At 37.4% G+C, this 21,515-nt stretch overlaps 1 protein-coding gene across 16 annotated transcripts in view; it reads right to left on the reverse strand.

Moving 5' to 3' along the window:
• Positions 1-21,515, reverse strand: part of NAALADL2 (N-acetylated alpha-linked acidic dipeptidase like 2) — a 432,075-nt gene that overhangs the window by 137,458 nt on the left and 273,102 nt on the right. For all 16 annotated transcript variants that reach the window (XM_069025088.1, XM_069025089.1, XM_069025076.1 and 13 more), the window contains one exon: positions 1,876-2,026. In XM_069025088.1, coding sequence (XP_068881189.1) covers positions 1,876-2,026 — 151 coding nt within the window. The remainder of the gene's footprint in view (positions 1-1,875; positions 2,027-21,515) is intronic.

Here is a 21,515-nt window from a genome sequence, read left to right on the forward strand (position 1 = left end):
GTGCAGATGGTGTCAAAGATATGCCAATAACTTAAGCAGGAGCTTCCAATAAAATCTCTTGTAGTGCTTATTACACTCTGTGAATCAAAGTGAAAGGGGCAGCCCAGGCCCTTTGGCTTTTATTCCACATGTAGGCGGTTTAACTGCTGTACATCCAAGTGCATCCCCCAGGGAAAAGCCTGCACTCCAGAAGAATTTGCGTCTGTCCCAGGCATGAGTTACCTCTAAGCAAGTCTCCAGAGAAGGAAAATCATCATCAGAAACACAGAAGTTACTTCCATCTGATCTACCTTCCAGTGACAGAATCATACAAAAGGGTTTTCTCAAGTATTCCTTTGAGCTCCCTCCAGCTCATCATGGCATTCAATGATCAAAATATAAATGACCTTAAACATGATAACCTGCTCCTGCTTATGAATGCTGTTCAGAGATTTAAAACCACAGACAAGCCACGCTAAGGCTTCCACCACAAACCATCAATGCACTTGTAACACTATTGTCCATATAATTAAGCTTCTCTTTCCCAAACTGGAGACCAGAATGCACACTGCAGATGAGATGATTTACTGACAGAAAACTAACACATAAGGTTTAGACACTGAAGTGGCATCTTCATGTTGGTGTATCTGTTTTAATTAGCTTTACTTTTCATGTAGGGTAAATAAAACATTAAGGAGTCAGCCAGACAGAGACACCACAAACTGTTTTTCAAATGGCTCCATGAAATGAGCAAGAATAAAGCTTGAAGAGTGTTATATTTACCTCTGTAGCTCCCAGGGCACTTTTAAGAACACTGGGTCAGGTACACTGAGACACTGAGAAAATGTGCAATTTCTTTCCCACTGAGCTGTCATGGCATTCATGCTGTGAATAGCTAACACCCTTCTTTGACAACCAGGCAAATATTTCTATTTTCTGCCATTCTAGGCATGAAGTATCTCCACATTGCCTCAGTTGATTTAGTGCCAATTCAAGTCAAACTTTAGATGTCTGAGTCAGTAACCGGACAAAATATTCTTGATGAAGCCTTGTCACAAACTCATAGACTGCTGCTTAATACATTTCCAAATAGTTAGATAGTAAAAACAGCTGTAAAGCTGAAAAAGCTGCAGAGAAGCAGAACACACATTCACTGAACTGCCAGAATGGAGATTTAAGTAGCACATACAAGTCAAATATGCTGCTGGTTCTATTTATCGTTAACATTGCTTCAAAAAAACCCACATAAAATTATATGAGACAGTGTTGTTCCTTGAGACTATGCTGTTCCTTGAAATCAATTCTGTATTTGCCATCTTTCAAAAATACATGTATTTAGAGAAGCATAATTAATAACCAAGTCTATCTGGGCAAAGCTAAATGAACACATCCTGTTCAAGTGGTAGTAGCAAACATACCATAAACATTATTTTTTCTTAAAACTTTTAAAATATAATTGACTAATTACATTTCACTTGCACCTATCGACCAAAAATTTTCATTTCTGATACTATGAAAGAGGAAGACAGGATGAAGGGAATAATTCTTTCAGTGGGGACAGATCCTGTGGAAAATGCTCAGGAACCACTGGATCAGTACTTCACAGTTTTGGGGTTTGTTCATGAGACAAGAATAAGCAGGTAGTAATAATGGTTCAGTGTGTGAATACTCAAACACAAAACACGATAAACTATTCAGAGTGCAGACTTTGTGCCAAGAGCTTAAGGCACTTTTGAGACTGGATTCCATCCTTTAAGCCATGCTGCATTACACAGCATTTCCTTACTCAGAGCCTCTATTTCCAGCAGGATTTGGTTTAGTGCTTTTACTCCCATACCTACAATCTTCAGATAATTAAAATGCCCATTAAGTGAATAAGCCCTGTCCAGTACTTACCAATACTGGCATAACCAGGTGTGGATGGATCTCCTCCGCTGTTCAAGGAGACCATAAAAGCTTTATCAGCAAGGTCTGCAGTCTTTGGTAAGTCACAAGGATCAGTGTAAAGGAGAACACCACCAAACCCTGCATCTTCCAGCAGAGAAAGCTGAGGAACAAAGCAACAGAGGTGATCATTAACAACAACAGTGTTAAAACACATTATTATTTTTTAAATTACTGCTGAGATAGAGGCTTTGCCATGCACCACGTTCTCACCATACAAAGGTGCAGAGCCAACGAGCTTGTAGCACCTTAACAGGTTTTTACATGATATAAACACCACCTTGAAAATGCCTCCGTTTTGAAAATAAACACATCTTGAGTTGGCCTCCCGTATTTTCCATCTCTAAGATGTTCTTGCTTATTTTATCTCTTGAAGGACATAGCCCACACTGGATGTTTGCATACACTGCTATCAGTCTTGCACAGGATTTCTGCACACAGTTACTCTTCAGTTAAGAGACAAAACAGGAGTTTACAGAATATTAAAAAAAATAAATTAAATTAAAAGCTCCAGTCCATCTTACCCAAATGCTGGGATCTGCCTCCTGTCAGACAAACAGCTTTTATTTTGTCTCATTAGAACATGAAAGCTTGAGTTGGAACTGGTAATTAGAGTTTCCAAAAATCCACCAGATCTGGGCCAGAATATCAGGCAAACTTCCCCAAAGTCAAGGGCAAAAGCATCCATGTACCATAACTTGCAGCAGCTTTTTGACTGGAAAACCTCAGGTTTTTTCTTTCATAGAGAACTGAAAAATAAGTGGATTTTATTCCAAAACAGAAGAAATCGAATGGTAACGTGGCAAATGCTCCCATGAAATGAGATGACCTTTCTGTGTAATGCTCTGCATATTTGGAATTGACTGAAGACTACTCAGTGATAAAAAGCTATATTAATTTTTCAGACAGAAGTAATTCAGGAATTTAAGGATTATCTTACTATTCACTGAGCTGCTTTACTGATGACTTTCCAAATGTCTCCAAATGGTCTGAAGAATGACTGCAGGTATATGATATTTCTACACAAATCTGATTTCACAGGAACCTGAGAACTTGTTACTACATCTTGGTTTCCCAGTTCAATTGTCCTCCTCCTTCCATATTTTAGACCCTTCATTTTTTTCCTGTGTATGTATATATATAATTTTCAATTTATCTTCTAGCTGCGGGTATTAAGGAATGTTTATGCACAGTTCTTTGTGGCTTTACAAATACGTAAATTACATGAATATATGGCATTCAGTTTGAGCCTCATAAGCATTTGGTGTTCAGTTCTGCTTTACTCAACAGCCAAGACAGAAAAAAAAAATAAAAATAGCAGCCTACTATTTATCATATTATAAAAATAGCAACCTACTATTTGCCATTCCTGTAAGTAAATATATGTAATATTGTGATTTGCTAAGATTTTGAGACTTGTCTGAATTCAGATAAGCAGATGCAAGTTGAACCTGTGAGTCACTTAATCTTACCTATCTTACTCAAACAAGCAATCCATGGATGAAAAGGGATTCTTTGAGAGAACTCTAGTCAGATGAACAGGAGAGTGAGAGAAGGTGATGAGCTCAGATGCTTAAGTATGTATTGCAGACCTTAAACATAGTGCAGGAATAGGGCTTTCCTAAATGGTAGGTTCATTTATTATTGTTTTGTTCTGTTTCCAATTCATGTTCGTATTCAGATATTCAGACAGGATTTGAGTGCACAAAAAACAGGGTGGGAGAACCAGGGACACATCATAGCTAAATGACGTAAAAGGCAGGATTTAAAATAACAAGTGTCTTTTCCTGCCTCCATATCCAGTATCTTTTTATTAATCCCTGGTTTATTAAGTAGCACTCAAGACAAGAAATACAGATGGTTTTGGGTTTTTTTAAGACAGTTTTAAAACTTTGCACATTAAAAAAAAACCCAAAAAACTATTAAATCCCTCAGTTTTACTGAGGGGAAAGTAACTACATGTCTGTTGTTCCCAAAGTGCAGCAACCACTGCTGCCATGGCTACAATCTCTAGTAAGAAGTTGTGTCGCACATGCGAAATTACAAAACAGCTTTCAGACTTCAACTGTAATTGCTGCTTTTTAACTTTACAACAGTGACAGCACAATTATATCAACAATAAATGTGCATTATTGATTCCACTTTCATCTTAAATAAGTCAACACTTTACCAGACATAAATTGTCCAAGCCCAAAGAAGCCAAAAGTTCTGCATATTTTTTTACAAGGTAGACGATTGCAGATTAATTCCTTCAGGTAAACCAGGGTACATCTATTCAAATCAATTGATTATTTTATATTGCAAAATCATCCAACAGCAAAATCTGCTCCTTATGATTTTGGATGTATGCATTGTCCTTCTCCCAAAGTCAGAACAAACTGGAAACAGCAGAACCCTTGATAAAACAAGATGCCAGTGCTTGCTGTTAACCCTTTAGTTATTTATGGCTGCTTGAGTCCTCAGTTTTTAGAGTTACTTTAAAAAATGTAACTGTTTCAATTCAGTATATTAAATGACCCCATAAAGCATTCTGGACTCAATTTAATCTAATATGAGACACTTGCTGCTTTATCAAAGGCTCTGTCGTGCACCTGGGGACAGATTAGCCTTGTAAACTCTACACACCATCAGGCACCATTAAATTTAAAGATGATATGGCTTAAGCAGTGAAAAGACAGATTGCAACAGTCTACAGAACTAAGTTTGGCTCTAAAGGGAAAACTCAAAGCTGCTTGTCCATTTTAACTGTACTATCTCTGAGATGTGGCAGTGGAAACACCTACCTTTTGCACTGACACACAGGTAACAGAGACCATGTCTCTGCTGCACATTTCAGACAAGCTTTACTGTGGGACTTTGGCCAGGAACCTACTGAAAGTTATTGGCTCTGAAATAAGCAAGTTGAGCATGACTATTTGCTGGGGAGAAAGAAAAGAAGGAACAAGAAACAGGGGCCCACTATCTTTCATAGGTGGCTTTAATGTGTTTTAGCTCACTTGAGGCTACTGTGAACTTGAATGAACACTTAAATGGGGGTTATATTAATGATCTGAACACAGGAACAAACCTAATATAGAGAACAGACTACAGCTTCTGTGAATCTTAATCTGCAGAAGAGCTGCCCTTCGATGACTGGTGACAGCAGGGAAGCAATGCAGCAGGTACTGGTCTCAAGCTGTATTTGTTATCTTCCACCTGAGTGCAAAGTCTGAGTTTCTGAAGATCTTTTCCCTTGGTCTCTTCTTCTCAGCTGAGACCATCCTTGCACCTTGCAAGCACCAAACAGCACAAGACCAATCAAGTAACCAGCCTTCATTATTTTCCAGGGACTACACTAGACTGGTTACCTGCTCAGAGCCTCAGAAAAGTAAAAACACACTGAGGCTGTTCCAGCAGTACCCTGGCTTCTCAGCAGAAAATAATTCTGTCTGGAGCAGCACTACTCTGATGTTCTGTGCATGGGAGCCACATCTGGGGTTGAGTTTAAGCTGTCATTTCATGGGCAGAGAGCGGAAAATCACATCACACTTGGGTCTCACCTGGATTGCAGTAACTATGAGAGCAGAGACAGCTAAGAAACAGTTTCCTACACTATTCTCTCATTGCAGCTGAACAGCTTAGATCCTGTTTCTAGATCCTCTGATCCAGCAAGACCCTGATGGTTTAATTACTTAAGCCTGGCATCTTTTTCCCTCCCTTTTGTTGATTCCCAGCCACAGTCCTACTTACAAATAATTTAGAAATTAGCAATGTATGATCAACTGACAAGGGGCATCACAACACAGTATATTCCTAACAGTGATGGTTAACGATGCTTATGAATGCACCAGGAAAAAAGAAAGAAAGAAAGATGATGCAGGTAACTGTGGATTATATCAACCTACTAACTGCATATTAAAATAGCTTCTCATTATTAGCAACTTTTATCATATTTGCAAGTCCCAAAATATGGACAAGCCTTCTGAGTATCCTGTCATGCCACTGTACAGACAGTTCTCCACCTCATGGTGTTTACAGTATCAGCAGTGCAGTTTGTTGGCTGTGCTTTGTAAGGTACAACACCAGCCCTATTACTGACAAATATTGCCTAAGTCCACTTTCTAAGATTGTCCATTTAAGTGTCTTTATCCACAGAAATGATTGAACCACTGATTAGCTGGCACAGAAAACTTATTTCACAGGAGGAAATATTTCAGTGTATTTCCTGCAAGTTTAATGAAAATGGGGTATTGAGTAGACAAGAGGCAGGGGCTGCTAATACACCACTGAGAAGGCATTAATAAAAACTGGAGAGCTTACCCTTAATGGAAGGGGAAAAACATGGAAGAAATCCAGAGACAGAGCAACAGACGTAAAGGAATACAGAAACTTGTCCACAAACTAGGCACCACAAAATCCAACCTCAAGAAACAGAGCTGTGAAAAATTTGTTCACTAATCCATGGAACAACCTGTTCTTTTATTCACTGATACATTATTTAAGATAAAGCAGATCAGTACAAGATATATTGGCTTACAATTCTATACAGTAAGTGACTTTGCCATCATGGAAGGTTCTATTCTTACTCAAAACAAGTAGCAGTAACTGTGTCTGGAAAACTTGATTTAAAATACAGCAACTTCCAAACAATTTTACCACTTGTACAGAGATTTTCAGCTTTTGATAAATCAAATTCTACAGCTGGAAAAAAATGATCCAGATCTCTTAATATTACTATAGGTTCCCTACTGTTACTAGGGACAATACGAAGCCAGTGACATTTTTTTATTTGATCTAATTCTGCTTTCAACTCTATTACATAAGGCTTCAGACTTTCAATCCCTATATAATAGTAAATAAAACAATATAAATTAGCAGCACAACAATATTTAGGAGTTCTATCTCATTATGTGTTCTATACTATGCTAGTATATTTTAAAATCTACATTTCAAAAAGCCCTTTAAGCACACCTTGATGTCTAAAGTCAAAAGTGCCAAAAAATGTAGTGCTCATCTTCAGAAGGCATTACGTGAATGGACTTCACACTCTTGAAAGTGTGTATCCTGGCTGTATCCTCACTCCTGTACACAGATAATCACACTAATAGATATTATGAGGCTGCTCATTGAAACTACTCACTGCTTTTTGAAGGGGTTTTTTTATATCAAAAATATGTCTGTGTCTGGCAAAGTAACAGAACCCTAAATAAAGAAATAAAGCATGGTTTAGCTACAAGCACTTACAGAGTCTTAAGAAGAAGGTATTTTTTTTAATGCTTAAAAGGGCAGTTGACACTACTTAAATCTCCTTAAAGCTATGTACAAAATTGCAAAAAATTGTATTTTACACAATGACTGCTATAGTGTTAATTACATCACAGCTCATCAGACAACAAAGGAGTTTAAGTGCCAGCTACTGACAGCAAAGTTAATATGGGAACATGTTGTTATTCTAACATACAACCTCCTCCATATAACTTGAGGCCAAAACTTTTCCTCTTCCTAAAGGCAGATTCACAATTCCACTGTTTATTACAAGTCCATTCAGTGATAACAAAGCAAAACATGGATATAGCACATATAGAAAAGAAGAAACAATTTCCTGTTTATATGTTGATTGTCTCTATATAATTTTCATCCCCTTTTCTCTGTCCCTTCCAGGTAAACCACACAAAAATGCATGCAGAATTTTATACTCAGTCATAATACATATGGAGCATGGAAACAAAAATAGTTTAAAGAAAAACTAATTAGAGAAAAAAATTATACCGTTTACACAATAGTATTTAAGAGGAAGAAAGTATATCAAAAATACATGAAGAAATACATGTATTACCTAATACATATTATTCTGAGTAAAATCAAATATATTAATTTAAAGAAAATCTCCTACTGTCATTATACTTCAGTGCAATGATCAGCATTAATTAGACAAAAAACAGTAATCAGTTTTTAACTGCTGCATTTTTCAATTCATAGTGCAATGTGCAGAAGACATGGTTCATTAATATGAGACACAGCTTTACTGGACAGGTTAACAAGTTATTAATTACTCTTTTCTACTGAAGTCCCAGTTAAAATCACGATGTTCTGAAAGGATCTCCCATCTCACTTGACTAATTGGCAGTACATAAAATTACCAAGCAAGGGGAAAGTTACATTTAAACTGTTGGAAGATCTCAGTGACACAACATCTTTTAATTTCTGCAACAGATTGTTTGGGTAGAAGAATAAGATTTAGATGCTGTGGGTGTAATCAGATGCTGCTGTCCTCTCAATTACCTACTGCAATACAGAGCACTTGGAAGGGGCTGTGGTAACACAAAACTCAAGGTGGAAAAAACCCTCTTATATACAGGTATCTTCATTTATATACCACTCTTCCAAATTGCATGTTTTTAACAAGTCAAGGTTTGGTTGCACCTTGAATTTTTAATACTGCACTTGATGTTTAATCATGCTCCAACATTGTCCATCAAAAAGATCGAGAGACGCTGTTCAAAGGAGTTCTGTGGCAGAACTCTGTCTGCAGAGGTTTTGGCCTTTGCTAAGGCTGTGAAAGAGAAGGAGGATGCAGCCAGTTTAATGGCTGCTGTACAGGGACCATGAAAACAAACACATCTTTCCTTTCCAGCTCAAACACCGTCCTTGCCAGAGGAATGGCACCATTGTTATAGTGAACAAACAGGGCTGGGAAAGGGATTAAGCTGCATAAAACTTCAAACAGCCATAAATGCATACACGGTGGTCTCATAAATGACAGGCTGCTGCCATAAAGGTCTTAGAAGGGGGAAAATATATTGCAGTGGAATTTATCAACTATTCCTGCCATACAGTGACATATATGGGAACAACACAAAATCAAATAGCTGCTCTGTATCATGGAAAGACAGCAAGACTTTGATGTAGTTACTGCCAGAGAAATTTTAACATGAGGTGCATTTATTTTTTGAAAGAATCTGATATGTGTATCTAAGATTTTTAAAGCCATTTTCTTTCATCACTTTCCAAACTAAAATTGTCATTCACAATTTTCAGAATTTTGGGTGGTTTTTTTAATATACCAAAAATTTTAATAACCAAAAAATTATTTCTAGGGAAGGGAGACTTTTATTTTGTATTTCCTGGATGTCCTAATGAATGTGGGAAGAAAAGCAGGAGGGAAGGGTAAGAAACTTTAGGATGTTAATTACAAGAATCTGCATTAGAGCGGTGGGGCTGTATGGCAGTGATGAGTAAGAGCTACTTTGCACATCAGTTTACCATCCATTGTATTTTTAAGTACACTCCTCTGTCAGGTAAGTGCTATCCAAGGACAGTAGACTTTTCAATTAGCTCTGGTCCCAAGTTTGTTGTGTGCTCGTTTGACTGGAAATCCATGCACTGACCTCTGGACAGCTGTACCAGTTGAGGAAAAACCTTTGGAGGCTTTTTCCCCCCACTCTCTCTAAACCAAAAAGCATTTTGGTTTAATTCTGTAATCCTTGCACAGAAAAAAATTTAACATCCTGGTCCTACATGTGGTGTTAAGCTTATCAAGAACTGAATGTTCTGTCCCCTACTTTTTCCTGTTTGCTGCCTGCTCATCTTCTATATAGTTTTATCAAAGAAAAGTAATTTGTTACACATCAGCAGTTTTTAAAAATGGAATTTTTCACAACAGGATATTTGGACAATTAAACATAAGCCAGATATACTGCCAGTTCCCTGCACTAGATTTTAGCAACTTTTAATACAAATTGAGTGCATATTTTATTGCCAGATCTTGCTTACCACTGCTAAGAAATTCACAATGTTCAATCTAATTAAAAATGAAATTGAACTACAATTCCCTAGAAACAAGGGCTGATTGGACTCAATAAGCTTTACTTAATTTATTTCAGAAACAAAATAATTGAATTGCTTACAGTCCAGAAAAAATGCTTCATTATTTGATGAGTATATAATACAAAGCCTTCCATATTGCTATTGCTTTCCTACATCTTCAGGAAATACTACTCACTTCTAAATAAGCATGTAGAGGAACACTGTGTGCATAATAAGTCTCATTAAATATTCAGTAAACATTAAAAAGAAACAGGCTGTATGAATGTCCAGATGAGCAACCTCCAGAAAGCCAATAGCATTTCCCTGTTCACACTGAAACTGTTGTTTCTGATTATGTTTATGGTTATTCCAGTCTATGTTTAGACTCTATTACAGAGAGACTAAAGATGAAGATCCATCATACAAAAAACAATTACATAAAGATATAATTATAATCTTGCTAAATCATCAAGAATAAACTGATTAGACCCTTTGTTGGATTTTATGCATTTTACCCAACTTTTGATCCAAAATCCACCAAACTGCCAAGAGAGTCACAGATGCGAGTCAAATCTGCCAATGTCCCCTTGCTCTTTTTTCTTATTTATTTGTTTTCCTACCACTAGAAAAATTAACTAAGATGAGCAGATCCAATTTTCAAACACTGTTCCCAGCACAGAGCACTTCTCACTCAGAAAGCCGTGGTGTCAGGTTCCCCTCACCCTTCTGCACCTTGTGCAGAGCACAAAAATCACAGCAGTATTCCCCTGCCTCATGAGGTGGCTGCAGTTTCCCTGTGCCAGCAGCCATTCTGCTCACCACAAACATTTAGGGCACCTGCTCCCAACCTCAGGTGAGCTTCAACTCTCTGCAGTCTTTTTCTTCTCACTCTTGACTCCAGCAGTGAGCTCCCAGCCAGGAGATACCCCAGTCATGGCATCACAGAACGGTTTGGGTTGGAAAGGACCTTAAAGCTCATCTCATTCCAGCCCCCCTTGAATAATCTGCAAGACTAAGGGGAGTACATGAGCAGAGAGCAAGGGAAATACCTACTTGTATAAACATCCCTCACTGTGCCTCAGATGCAGTGTAAACTCATAACCTTTGATTCTTTCTATGGTGTTTTCCCAACTAAAATGTAAATATCCTTGGAGTACCTGGAATACAACACTGGAAGTTAGCAGTGTTGAAATGCAAACAGCCCAAGCCATCCTTGTATCTCCAAGATAAAAGTAAGATTATGACTTTCCTAGCTCCAAGAGTGTAGCTGTTGTATGGTATCCACCAAGGCACCAGCAGATGTTACCAGAACCCACACAGCAACCAGTCAGAGATTTTCAGTCAAGGCACATTTGCTGCCCCAAGTAATTGCATATTAGCACAATTGTTAGATTGCTAAAACATAGCTGCCTTCACTGGACCTGGGCCAAAACAGTACCTATTCATTTATTTTACTATTCTCACCATTATTATCCAATTATTACTACTGAAAGATTCTAATCTTTGTTTTGTTTTTTGTAAGTACAAAACACACTCCCTGCTCAACTCTTTCCTGGTCTATTACACTGCATCCAGGTTTCATGCTTTTGAAATAATGTCTTGAATGTAATATAAAAGCCTCTTTTGAGGCTGTACACCACTGTTATGTATTTTTAAATTTACATTTTATTTAATTTTATGTTTCCAAGTAGAACATATAATGATATAGAGTGTGCTATACATAAGCCTTAGGCATATCTATATATCAACTAGGAAAACTGAATATTATTAATTGGTTAATGAATATTTTAGTTTCATTTACAGAAAAGAGCAGTGTTTAACTACTTGGTTAGCATGCCTTTAAGTAAATCAATATTCAGAATGAACTTATTTATTTTCCCTATTAGAAAACAGTCACAAACCTGGAGTGATAAAAGAAATGATCGTGAAGCATGTGCCCCAGTGCATAAAGTCATTTCAAGAACTATAAATATTAAAGAAGTTATTACAAACCTTAGCAATAACAGTTCTTTATAAATTATCAGTACTGATTTCCTCTCCTAAGCTCCCCTAGAAATTCCAAAATTAAAAATTACACTAGTCTTGATTTTGTTTCCTCACTGACATTTCCAAAACTAGGATTTTTTACCACAAGAACTTATTCATGAACCGTGCTACACAGGACTTATCATGAATGCATCTTTCATACTGAACATCAAGGTTTAAAGTGGAATATGTAATAAACTGAAGCACCACATAATGGATAACTCTGGTACAGAAGAACTGTGGGCAATCTACACAAAAGATACAACAGCTGAAAAAGCCAACATGTACAGCTTTTGTGTCTTCCTAGGTCCTTTCTTTTGCACTGCTTTCCACTCAGCACATCAGTAAAACAGAGCTCTGCCTCCTCCTGTGACCTACTAAATAGCCCATTTCACCAAAATGAAATAGTAGAAAGAGCTACATGAAGGAGGTCCAAGGTTGAAGTACTTGATGAGAACAGGGAAGGCAGCTGGATTAGTTTGGCAGCCACAAAGCACTACAAAGTCATTCATTCACCAGCAGTTAGAAAAAAAAAGCCAAACCAACAACCCCCAGCTCTTCTTCAGTAACACCAGTCTACAATTAGTTCCAAAACATCAATCCAAAATTATGTCCTTCCCCTGAAAAACATGAAATGTGAAAAATAAGTCCGGTTTTCTGTCACAAAAATTTTTTTATGCAGTGATTAGGAAAGGAAGACCCCAATACCAAAACAAGGTCATACCAAGGGTGGTTAAGGAAGATGTGGCAGTAACACTCTTGCTCTGTCACTCTTCTCCTCAAGTAGGTCATTGACAGCACAATATTTTTGTCTTTCTCTGACAATTTGTTGGGGAAGACCAAACGAAAATATCTTTTGAAACCTTGTATGTTAAAAAAAAGAAATATAGTTCACTCCAATGGGCCCACTGAAAAGATTTAGCACCACTTACAGCTCCTAGAACCCCACTAAACTTTCTAAATGACAAACAAAATAATGCAGCTGTAAGATGAATGAAAAAGAAGTACAATAAAACTCATGATCAATCAACACCTGTTACACCACTGTACCTCCTAAGACAGAACTTACAGAAAAAGTATTTAAAGAATACACAACTTTGCTGTGGGGAGAAAAAAAAAAAAAAAAAAAAAAAAAAACAACAAAAACCAACACAAAACCAAACAAATGCCAAACCTAAAAATCCAAATAAGAGTTCCATCTCAACACTAAGTTATGCTGCAAGGGCATGTAATGAATGAATGGTCTGACCCAGAATGAAGATGACAATCACAGGCTTAAGCCTGTGATTTAACTGCACCAGCTTTACATCAAAATAACGCCCTCAGTGTCAATAAACTTTAATTGGTAAGAAACTAAAAGTCAGGCTTTCTGACCTTTATTTGCTGGTCTCCTCTCTCAAGTAAGAAGTGAAAGGATGAGAGGACACTGCCTCAAATTGCATCAGGGAAAGTTTCAATTAGATATTAGGAAAAAATTCTTCACCAAAAGGGTTATCAAGCATTGGAAAAGGCAGCACAGAAGTGGTAGAGTCACCATGCCTGGAGGATTTAAAGGATGTGTGGATGTGACACTTGGGGACATGGTTTAGTGGTGGGTTTGGCAGTGCTGAAGGAACTTAAGGATCTTAAAGGTCTTTTCCCACCTAAATTATTCTGTGATTTCATGTGTAGGAAGCTATTTATCTCAGAAAATGGAAAAATAATATACACACAATTGTTATGATTCTTTTTGACAGCAAATGCTAAACATTAATCCTAAAATAGATAAAGTACATAAAGATAGCTAATTGTAGAAATAGACACAACTTAAACCAACAGAGAAACTAATTAATACTCATCTTTCCAACAAGGGCCTACACAGTTCTGTTAAGATTCTTAGAGCAGGATGACAGGGGTTTTAAAATCAAATTTACCTTTTTGGGATTTTGTCTGCAGCTACTAAACTGTCCTTTCAGACAAAACTGCTGAAGAGAATGATCAGTTCACATGACATTCCATGAAGATACTGAGTTAAGGAGGCAGCTCTAACAGTAAAACCCTTTTCTGACACAAATCAACTCCTTGCTCCCAATACGATAATCTTTGATTATTAGGAAAAAACTTCAAACTTTGAAGTCTGTCTTAGAAGTATTTATCTTAATTTAATCTCACAGTGACTGACATTAAGTTCCAGGCTTACCATCTAAGATCTTTTCTGGAACAAAATATCTGAAATTTTCTGGAAAACACTCTTTCAGAGGGCCATTGTTTTATGTTAGGTTGGGTTTTTATTGCTCTTCAAGTTTATTTAGAGAACAGGGTTACAGAAATGTCAAAGATATCTTTTTTCCCTAGTATTTACAAACACCTTCAGAGGCAAAACACATCATCATGTAACACACCTTGACCATGAGATACCAACTAGCTTAATTCAGGAATAAAAGCTTACATTTTTTTTGGGTGTTGTTTAAGGAGCACAGATTTGTTAAGAACTCATTACACTGTCCATTAATCCTGAGTCCAAGAAAAAAAAATCTCTCTAATATCCTTAAAGGTTGAAGATCAATGGATAGCATGCAGCTGGCACCCTCAGAATTGCATCAGTTACTCTGGGCTGTTCAGGTTTAGACTGAAGCTGGAATATTTTGTGTATCTTTTTTTTTTCTTTCCCCTCATAATAAATGGTAAAGCATTAGCAGAGTTTTATATATGTGCTATCCCAAATGTCCAATTCCGTATCAAGAAATGTTTAAGTGTTTACATAGAGGACCTCACCTCCAAAAGTTATTGCAGAGACAAACCCCATTTCACAGAACAGTCATGATTATAATTAAATTGCTCCAGACATATCCTCCACTTCTGGGAGTCAAGACACCTGTGACTGTCATTTTTAGGAAAAGGATACCAGGGGAAAAAACAAAAAAATATATTACTTCCTACTTGCTTTGCAACCCATCCTCTTCCCTTAAGCACAAGCCAAGGAAGGGTATCAGGCTGACAGAGGGCATTTCTTACATTATGTTCTCACAGTGACAGAAAGGAGCAGAGATTTTTCTGGTCCATAAGAACTTCTTGACAGAAGACTAAGCAGCTGATCAGTCTGCATGAGAGACTGTCTGTGCACTTCACCATGACAGTTCATGGTGACAGGATTTCAACAGCAAAGGTGCTGTGTGATGGCCGTGACCTTACTGTCATGTGAGAGTTTACCTGATCCCACACCACCCATGGCTTCTTTTGCTAAAGGGGAATTGTTCTGTAAAACATACTCTGCAACAAGCATGTTTTTCATATTAAATAAAGGGAGTTTTAATGTGTTTAAACATAAGGTGGTGTTTTCCTATTTCTTCTGGGAACCTCACTGCATCAAGCTTATCTCTTTACCGAGAACTAAGATCTGTCGTATTAACAATCAAGCTAATTTGGATATAAAAACTTAGGTTTTCTTGAAATTAAGTAACATACTTGTAGTTTTATTCTGTTTGCTTGCAAACAGAAAAAGGGAGAAATAGGCAATTTAAGCTACTCTTCCCCTGTTACCACTGCTATCACCAAGTATTGAACAATTCTGCACTGTTGGCAGGTCAGAAGCAAATCTTAGTTTCTGTATTTTCTGTATGTCTTGAAATGACTTCACCTTCAAAAAAAAATAAAGCATGATGAGTGACAATGTCAGATTTTGTCCTTGCAACTTCCAGTGAATCTGTACAGTACTCCCATCAAAGTTCATCCAGTCAGGTATACTTGCAAACAATAGAAATGAATTAAATCAATTAAGAAATCATTAAACATATTACATTTTTTGTAAGATTCATCTTGCAGTTCCAAGGAGTCCAAGTTTTTCAGAAAAAAAGTACATGCAGAAAAGGCACACATGAAAACAAAAGGCATTTGCAAACAGATTCTATTGTATGTACAAACGTCACAGCAAAATAGATGTCTGTGTATGACAGTTTCACATACATTTTTTTAAATACTAATATCTTAACCTTTCCTAATTAGCTATTTTCTGATGAATCACATTACACTGAAAAGGAATTAAATTTAAATTAAATACTCTGTAATGAAAATATCTGTAGTTTCATCACACTGTACCATACCTCCAACCCCACTTTGCTGAAGGCAAAAGTCATCTTTTAAAGATGCTTCCATTAATGTCAAGTGTGAAGCACTGTGCAAATAATATACTTACAGTCCTTGTAGGTATTTCAAACCAAGAAAGACAAATACATCCTGCTTTGAATGGGACTGTTCTTAGGCAGGAAGAGGAGGCCAGATCCCAGCTCTCCTATGCATTCCAAATGCCTTCCTTCTATCTCCTTTTTAAGGAACACTGAAGCACCTTATTGTAAGGGATAGTAATTTCTACACAGATGCTCCAGACTAATTAATTTCTAGTATGTCATAAAGATTTCTTCAGCCTGTAATCCAAGAATGGCCTGAACTAGCAGATTTGGGCCTGCCTTTTTTTCATATACTCTCTAATATGGTAAACAGGAATGGGACATGCCCAGTTGGTTAAGTGGATTAAATGTTATCATTTTATCTCTGAGATTACAGTGGAGGCCTGACTGAAATGAGTTGTCAGGTCATTTCCCCAGTGGACATTTTATAACATAAAACCATCACATATAACTGAATGCTGACATAAGAAGCAATATAGTCAATTCCCACTCCAGGGAAAACCAAGATTGACTCAGAAGTGAAATATATGCTTCCATCTTATTGAACAGGAGGTCCCTCTAGGTCACCTCAAGGTCACCTCTGAGGCTGTGTAGTAAGAATTCTCATGTCTGCATAGTAACTGACAGTGGGAAAACATAAATAACAGGTTAAACTGCCAGTGCAGGCACTCCTCCAGCCTTCACAAAATGCAAACACACTGTCCTCCATCTAAAATATTACCTGCATCTACACATAACTGAGCTGCCCTGACAGATCTCAGCCCATGCACGTTCTCTGATTATTCACAATTACAAGGCTTTCCTCAGCAGCTGGGTTTGTTTGGTTAAGGTTTTTTTTATCTGATGAAGAACCTGATTTTTAGAGAAATCTGAAGTGTACAAGAGATGTGACATTTGAAACAAATGATGAAAAATTGCACTAGTTATTATACAGCATTCTAAATCATCAATCAAGGAAAGTAGAGCCCAACTTTTTTAACTTAAGGTTCCAGTGACTGTGATCATGTGACTTTTGTTTTCTCTCCCAGTGACCATAAGGAACGTCAGGAATCTTTTTATTTGCAACAACCCTGATTGATTATCCCAAAAAGCATCCCAATAAATGCTTTAAAAACAAAAAAACAACAACAAAAAAAACCCAACCAAACAAAAAAATCAATCACCTTGAATGATCACAACTCCAAATACGGAGAATTACTCTCAGAAAATTACCTAGAATAAATTCAATACTAAACATAAACACAAAAGCACAAAGAAAAAATCCAGAAACCAAGTAACAAAAACCAAACTCACTTAAAAACATGAGCATGTAGCAGCATAACATATAAAGGAAGCTGCCATTTTGTTAGACCTCGATCAAGAGAAAACAACATAAGCCTAACTTTGTTGTGCATGTTGTGTTTGTGAATTATTCACTGAGACCTAAAGAGGAAATTAAAATGCCTGAGTTCTCATATTGAAATGCACAATCTTCTCCTGTTAAGTGAAAATATGTTCACTGTGGAAGAACTGCCTTCTGCACAGAAGGTTAGTTTAATGTTTTGGCAATCGAAACAAAATATTCCAAGTGGTTATTGCTGTACTTGCAAAGAGGGTGCCAATTATATTTGTGGTGATGGACTTGGTGCTTTTCTTTTCAAATTCATGCACAGGCATCAAGAGGCCCAAATGGCTAAGAGTGAAAGTTTGACTTTGTTGTTCTGTGGCATTATGCAGGCAAAGGGAAAATTAAAAAATATAATGCTAAAAGCCACCTCTTCCCTCTCCAGGCGAAGTTACATATTTTAACCATCTGTGCTCCACAAAATCCAGCTACAGACAATCTGAAAAGAGCAATTCAAATAATGCTAGGGAAAATAATAAAAACTTTCCATAGGCTGGGCATTATAGAATGTAAAACATAAACCCTGGTTCCATGGATGCAAATGAAAAGGCTGGATCTCAGCATCCAGCAAGTTCATGTTTCTACTCAGAGTTCTGATCACATGGCAAATTACAGGTGTATTTGAAATGGGAGAATTCAGATTTTCATGCATAAATCACAAGTGTTGATTTTGTGAACCAAGTCTCACAGCTGTCTCTAAAGACATGCAGAACCAACACAAAATCAAACCAAGGTCTGGATCTGGCTGTATTTCCTAAAGAGCCACAAGGCATGAAAATCATTCTTCAGCTGAGTAATCTGTGATGTCCTGGTTTTCAAATAAAACACTGATTCTAGGAATAGAACTATTTACTTCTGTAATTTCTTAAAGCATGTTTTACATAAATACTTTATTCAAGAATAGTGACTTTTGATACCTTTCAACCCACTTTCTCAGTTCACAGATATGTAAATAAACAGATTATTATGAAGTATTCTGAAATGAGGAGAAAAGACTATAAAGAGCATAAAATGTCAGAGAAGAATCATAACTTCTTAATAAAATAAGAAACCAGTAACTACTATAGAACATGCCATACCCATGTCAAACCCACTACAGAATGAGGGCAGTACTTCATACAACACTTGTTGCCTGAAGAAAGATGACCTTTTGCTCTGATCACTACTCCAGAAAATATCAAATATAAGCAGGATGTACAGTGCTGGTCTGTGCCTCTCCTCTGCAGAGCTACTGAAGTGGGCAGTTCTGCAAATTCCTGGTATTGCTTCGCCCAATCCAGTGGCTGACACTTTGAAAGAACCAAAAGTCAGGTAGATCTGTTCTGGCAGGATGAGATTTTATATATTCACCCCTCATCCCTACTCAAAGCTCGTGGATCTTCCATTTTCTTTTCCTCCTTTCTCAGCCATTGTTGAAATGTGCTGGAAACACATGAGCTGGGAAAAGGCCCAGATAATTTGTCTGTCAATGGCTCTTTTGTGAAATCCAAGCTCAACTAATGCAAAAAAACAGCTCAATTAGCAGCTTGGGTAGGAGAAAAATGCTTATCAGTCCCTACATAAGCAACAAAAAAAGAGCCAAGACCACTAGCAGAAGCACGACCTGTGCATCTGCAGGAAGAGCAAATTAAAAAGGTTTAGATTTTATGAAGGAAAGACAATGTGGTGTTTCCCATTGCCTTGCACACAAGTGTGGATCATGTGTGGATTTAGGGTACAAATTGAGGCAATGGGTATCTTTGTCAGCTCTGCTTCAGAACAGTTGCTTCACAGAAAAGCCAATTCAGTTGACTTTGCACCATTTATCAGGACACAGCACTCACACAGTAAATTGGATGATTGCATTTACTATTCACTTTTTAAGGGCTTGATAAAATAGAAAATTATGCTCGCGTTTCACACCTCTAAAATCAGACAAGAGCTTCAGAAGACCCCACAATTAATTCTTTATGAGTCAGCCATTGTCCATGTTTGAATGGAAGCCACTTAGTGTCTCACTCGATTTTACTGCACTGAAAAGAGGAGACCTCCTATAATACTGGTCAGCCTTTCCCCTCAGGAAATAGCAATCCATTATGGGAGCTGGACTAATTTTTCAAAGGATACATTCAATACATGTAGTGAATGTGCAACTAAACAGCCAATTGAGGATATTGTTACTGTGAGGGTACTGCAACACGATGTATCAGACAATAAGGCCCGTGGAAAGAAATAGATATGGACCAATTCTTGATAGATGTTTCAGAGATGTTTATTTCTCCAGCTGCATGGCTGAGGATCTGCTGAGGAACTGCTGCAATCCCGGGGCCCGAGGGTCCTTGCTGGGCAGGGGAACACAAAACAACCAACGGGGAACGAGGCTGACCAGGGGCAGGGCCCCAACAGTATATGAATATTTAGAATCATTTTCCCAAAAGAAATACAAGTGTTTAGGGTTACTGAAGAGAACAGGACTATGCACTGAGTCAAATCAGGAAGAATTCACTGTTTGATTCACCAGTAGGACTTCAGAAATTTCTGTATCAACATAGAAGACAAAGAGAGAATAGGAACACCAGCTGGGAACACAAGTAAGTCTGCAAATCAGCAGTGCCTTCTCAAAACATCCAGGGAAAATTGTGGAGCATCAGAAATGCAGAATAATCAATACCTACTTATGGTCATTAACTTACATTTCCCCTCGTTTACTCTGCTAATAGCCCATCTCTCCATCCATGCAAACAAATCCAGGGGTTTGTAAGCAAAAAGGAAATGAGTAATAACCAGAAGTTCTTTTACTGATGCAACCAAAATGTTAATTACTAGAGAATATTGACAAGTTGCGCTATAATTATGCTTCCTTCCAGACATCAATTGCTTTTCTCCTACCCCACCCCTTACATATTCTTCTTACTGCTTACAAGAGCAAATTACTTTTTCCCATTTATACTGTAAAAAGTGGAGTGAGAATTCCCTCTTTAATTTACTGCAGTGCACTTGACTAAGGGGATAAGAGAGCAAATTTTTGTCAACTATTTCATACTCATGTGGACAGATACAGATTGGATTTATAACTGCACTGGCACTGTTTCACTTTTAGGTGGCACAGGTCACAGTACATCATCCTTCAAATGCTGGATGAAATTGGAGGAAAATTGACATGCTCAGCTAAAAATTACTCTGGATACTAACAGCCTTCTAGGAACTGAACACTGCAACCAGTGTGACCTGGTTCCAATCAGGAATACAAAACCACTGTTTGTGACTTGCTATTTCACTGCTTTTTTAGTCATCAGTTATAGACTTCTCAAGTCACTAGGACTTCTTGATTTTCTTTCCCACAGTACCTCACACTACGGGGAAAATGTACCACAGTTTCTACCTTCTTTTATTTTTTTTTCCCCAGCTATATTTTAAACTTAGTTTACCAATAAAGAATTAAAATATGACTTCAGGATGAAGCATTAAGTGGTAAATCTGTGGGGAGTGACTTGTTTTTTTTAAGTCTGGTACATTTCTCAGTGGGCTGGGGGTGCATTTCTTAGTCAACCCAGCCCAGATCAGATTTATGATACAGAGGCAGGGTGTCTCCAGGCTTCTCTAATTAACTATTATGTTTTGTTCCTTCTGTGCAAAAGGAACAAGAGAAAGCATTGCTACCAGTCAAAGCAGGAGGAATATGACTGAGAACTGTGCCTACCAATCTCTCAAATTTCTCACTTTCTGATGAAGGAAGGCCAATGGTCTTTCTTTGAAACAAACATAACATTTCTCAATAATCACTAAAGATCAAAACAGCTTGTGCATGATTCCATGAATCACAAAATCAGGAAGAGGCAAACAGGTGACTAAAAGAACCATTTAAAACAGGATTGATGAGTGTGAAACCACAATTACATAAACACTTTTTTTGGTATAGACTGTTGTGCAGTTTTTTGAAGACCTAGGTAGAATTTATGTAGGAAGTAGAGAAGAAATGCATAGGGACCATCCTTTAGGCTGTGTGATATCTCACAGATTAAAGAGGCTGTTTGAGAAAGGGGAAGGTTAAGAACATGACTACATTACATCCAGTCTTTGGGGGAAGAGAAAAAGGATAAAGAATAAAAGCAACTAACTTGAAGGAGAGGATCTCTGATAAATTCAGGGGAGACAAAGGCTAAGGAAAGCACAAAGCAACTGCTACTTCCTTCAAGACAAAATAAAAACTAGCATACTCGGTACACATATGAATGGCTAATTAGCAAACTCTGCAC

This window comes from Aphelocoma coerulescens, chromosome 9 (assembly GCF_041296385.1).
Source record: "Aphelocoma coerulescens isolate FSJ_1873_10779 chromosome 9, UR_Acoe_1.0, whole genome shotgun sequence".
In the NCBI taxonomy this organism is placed as follows: domain Eukaryota; kingdom Metazoa; phylum Chordata; class Aves; order Passeriformes; family Corvidae; genus Aphelocoma; species Aphelocoma coerulescens.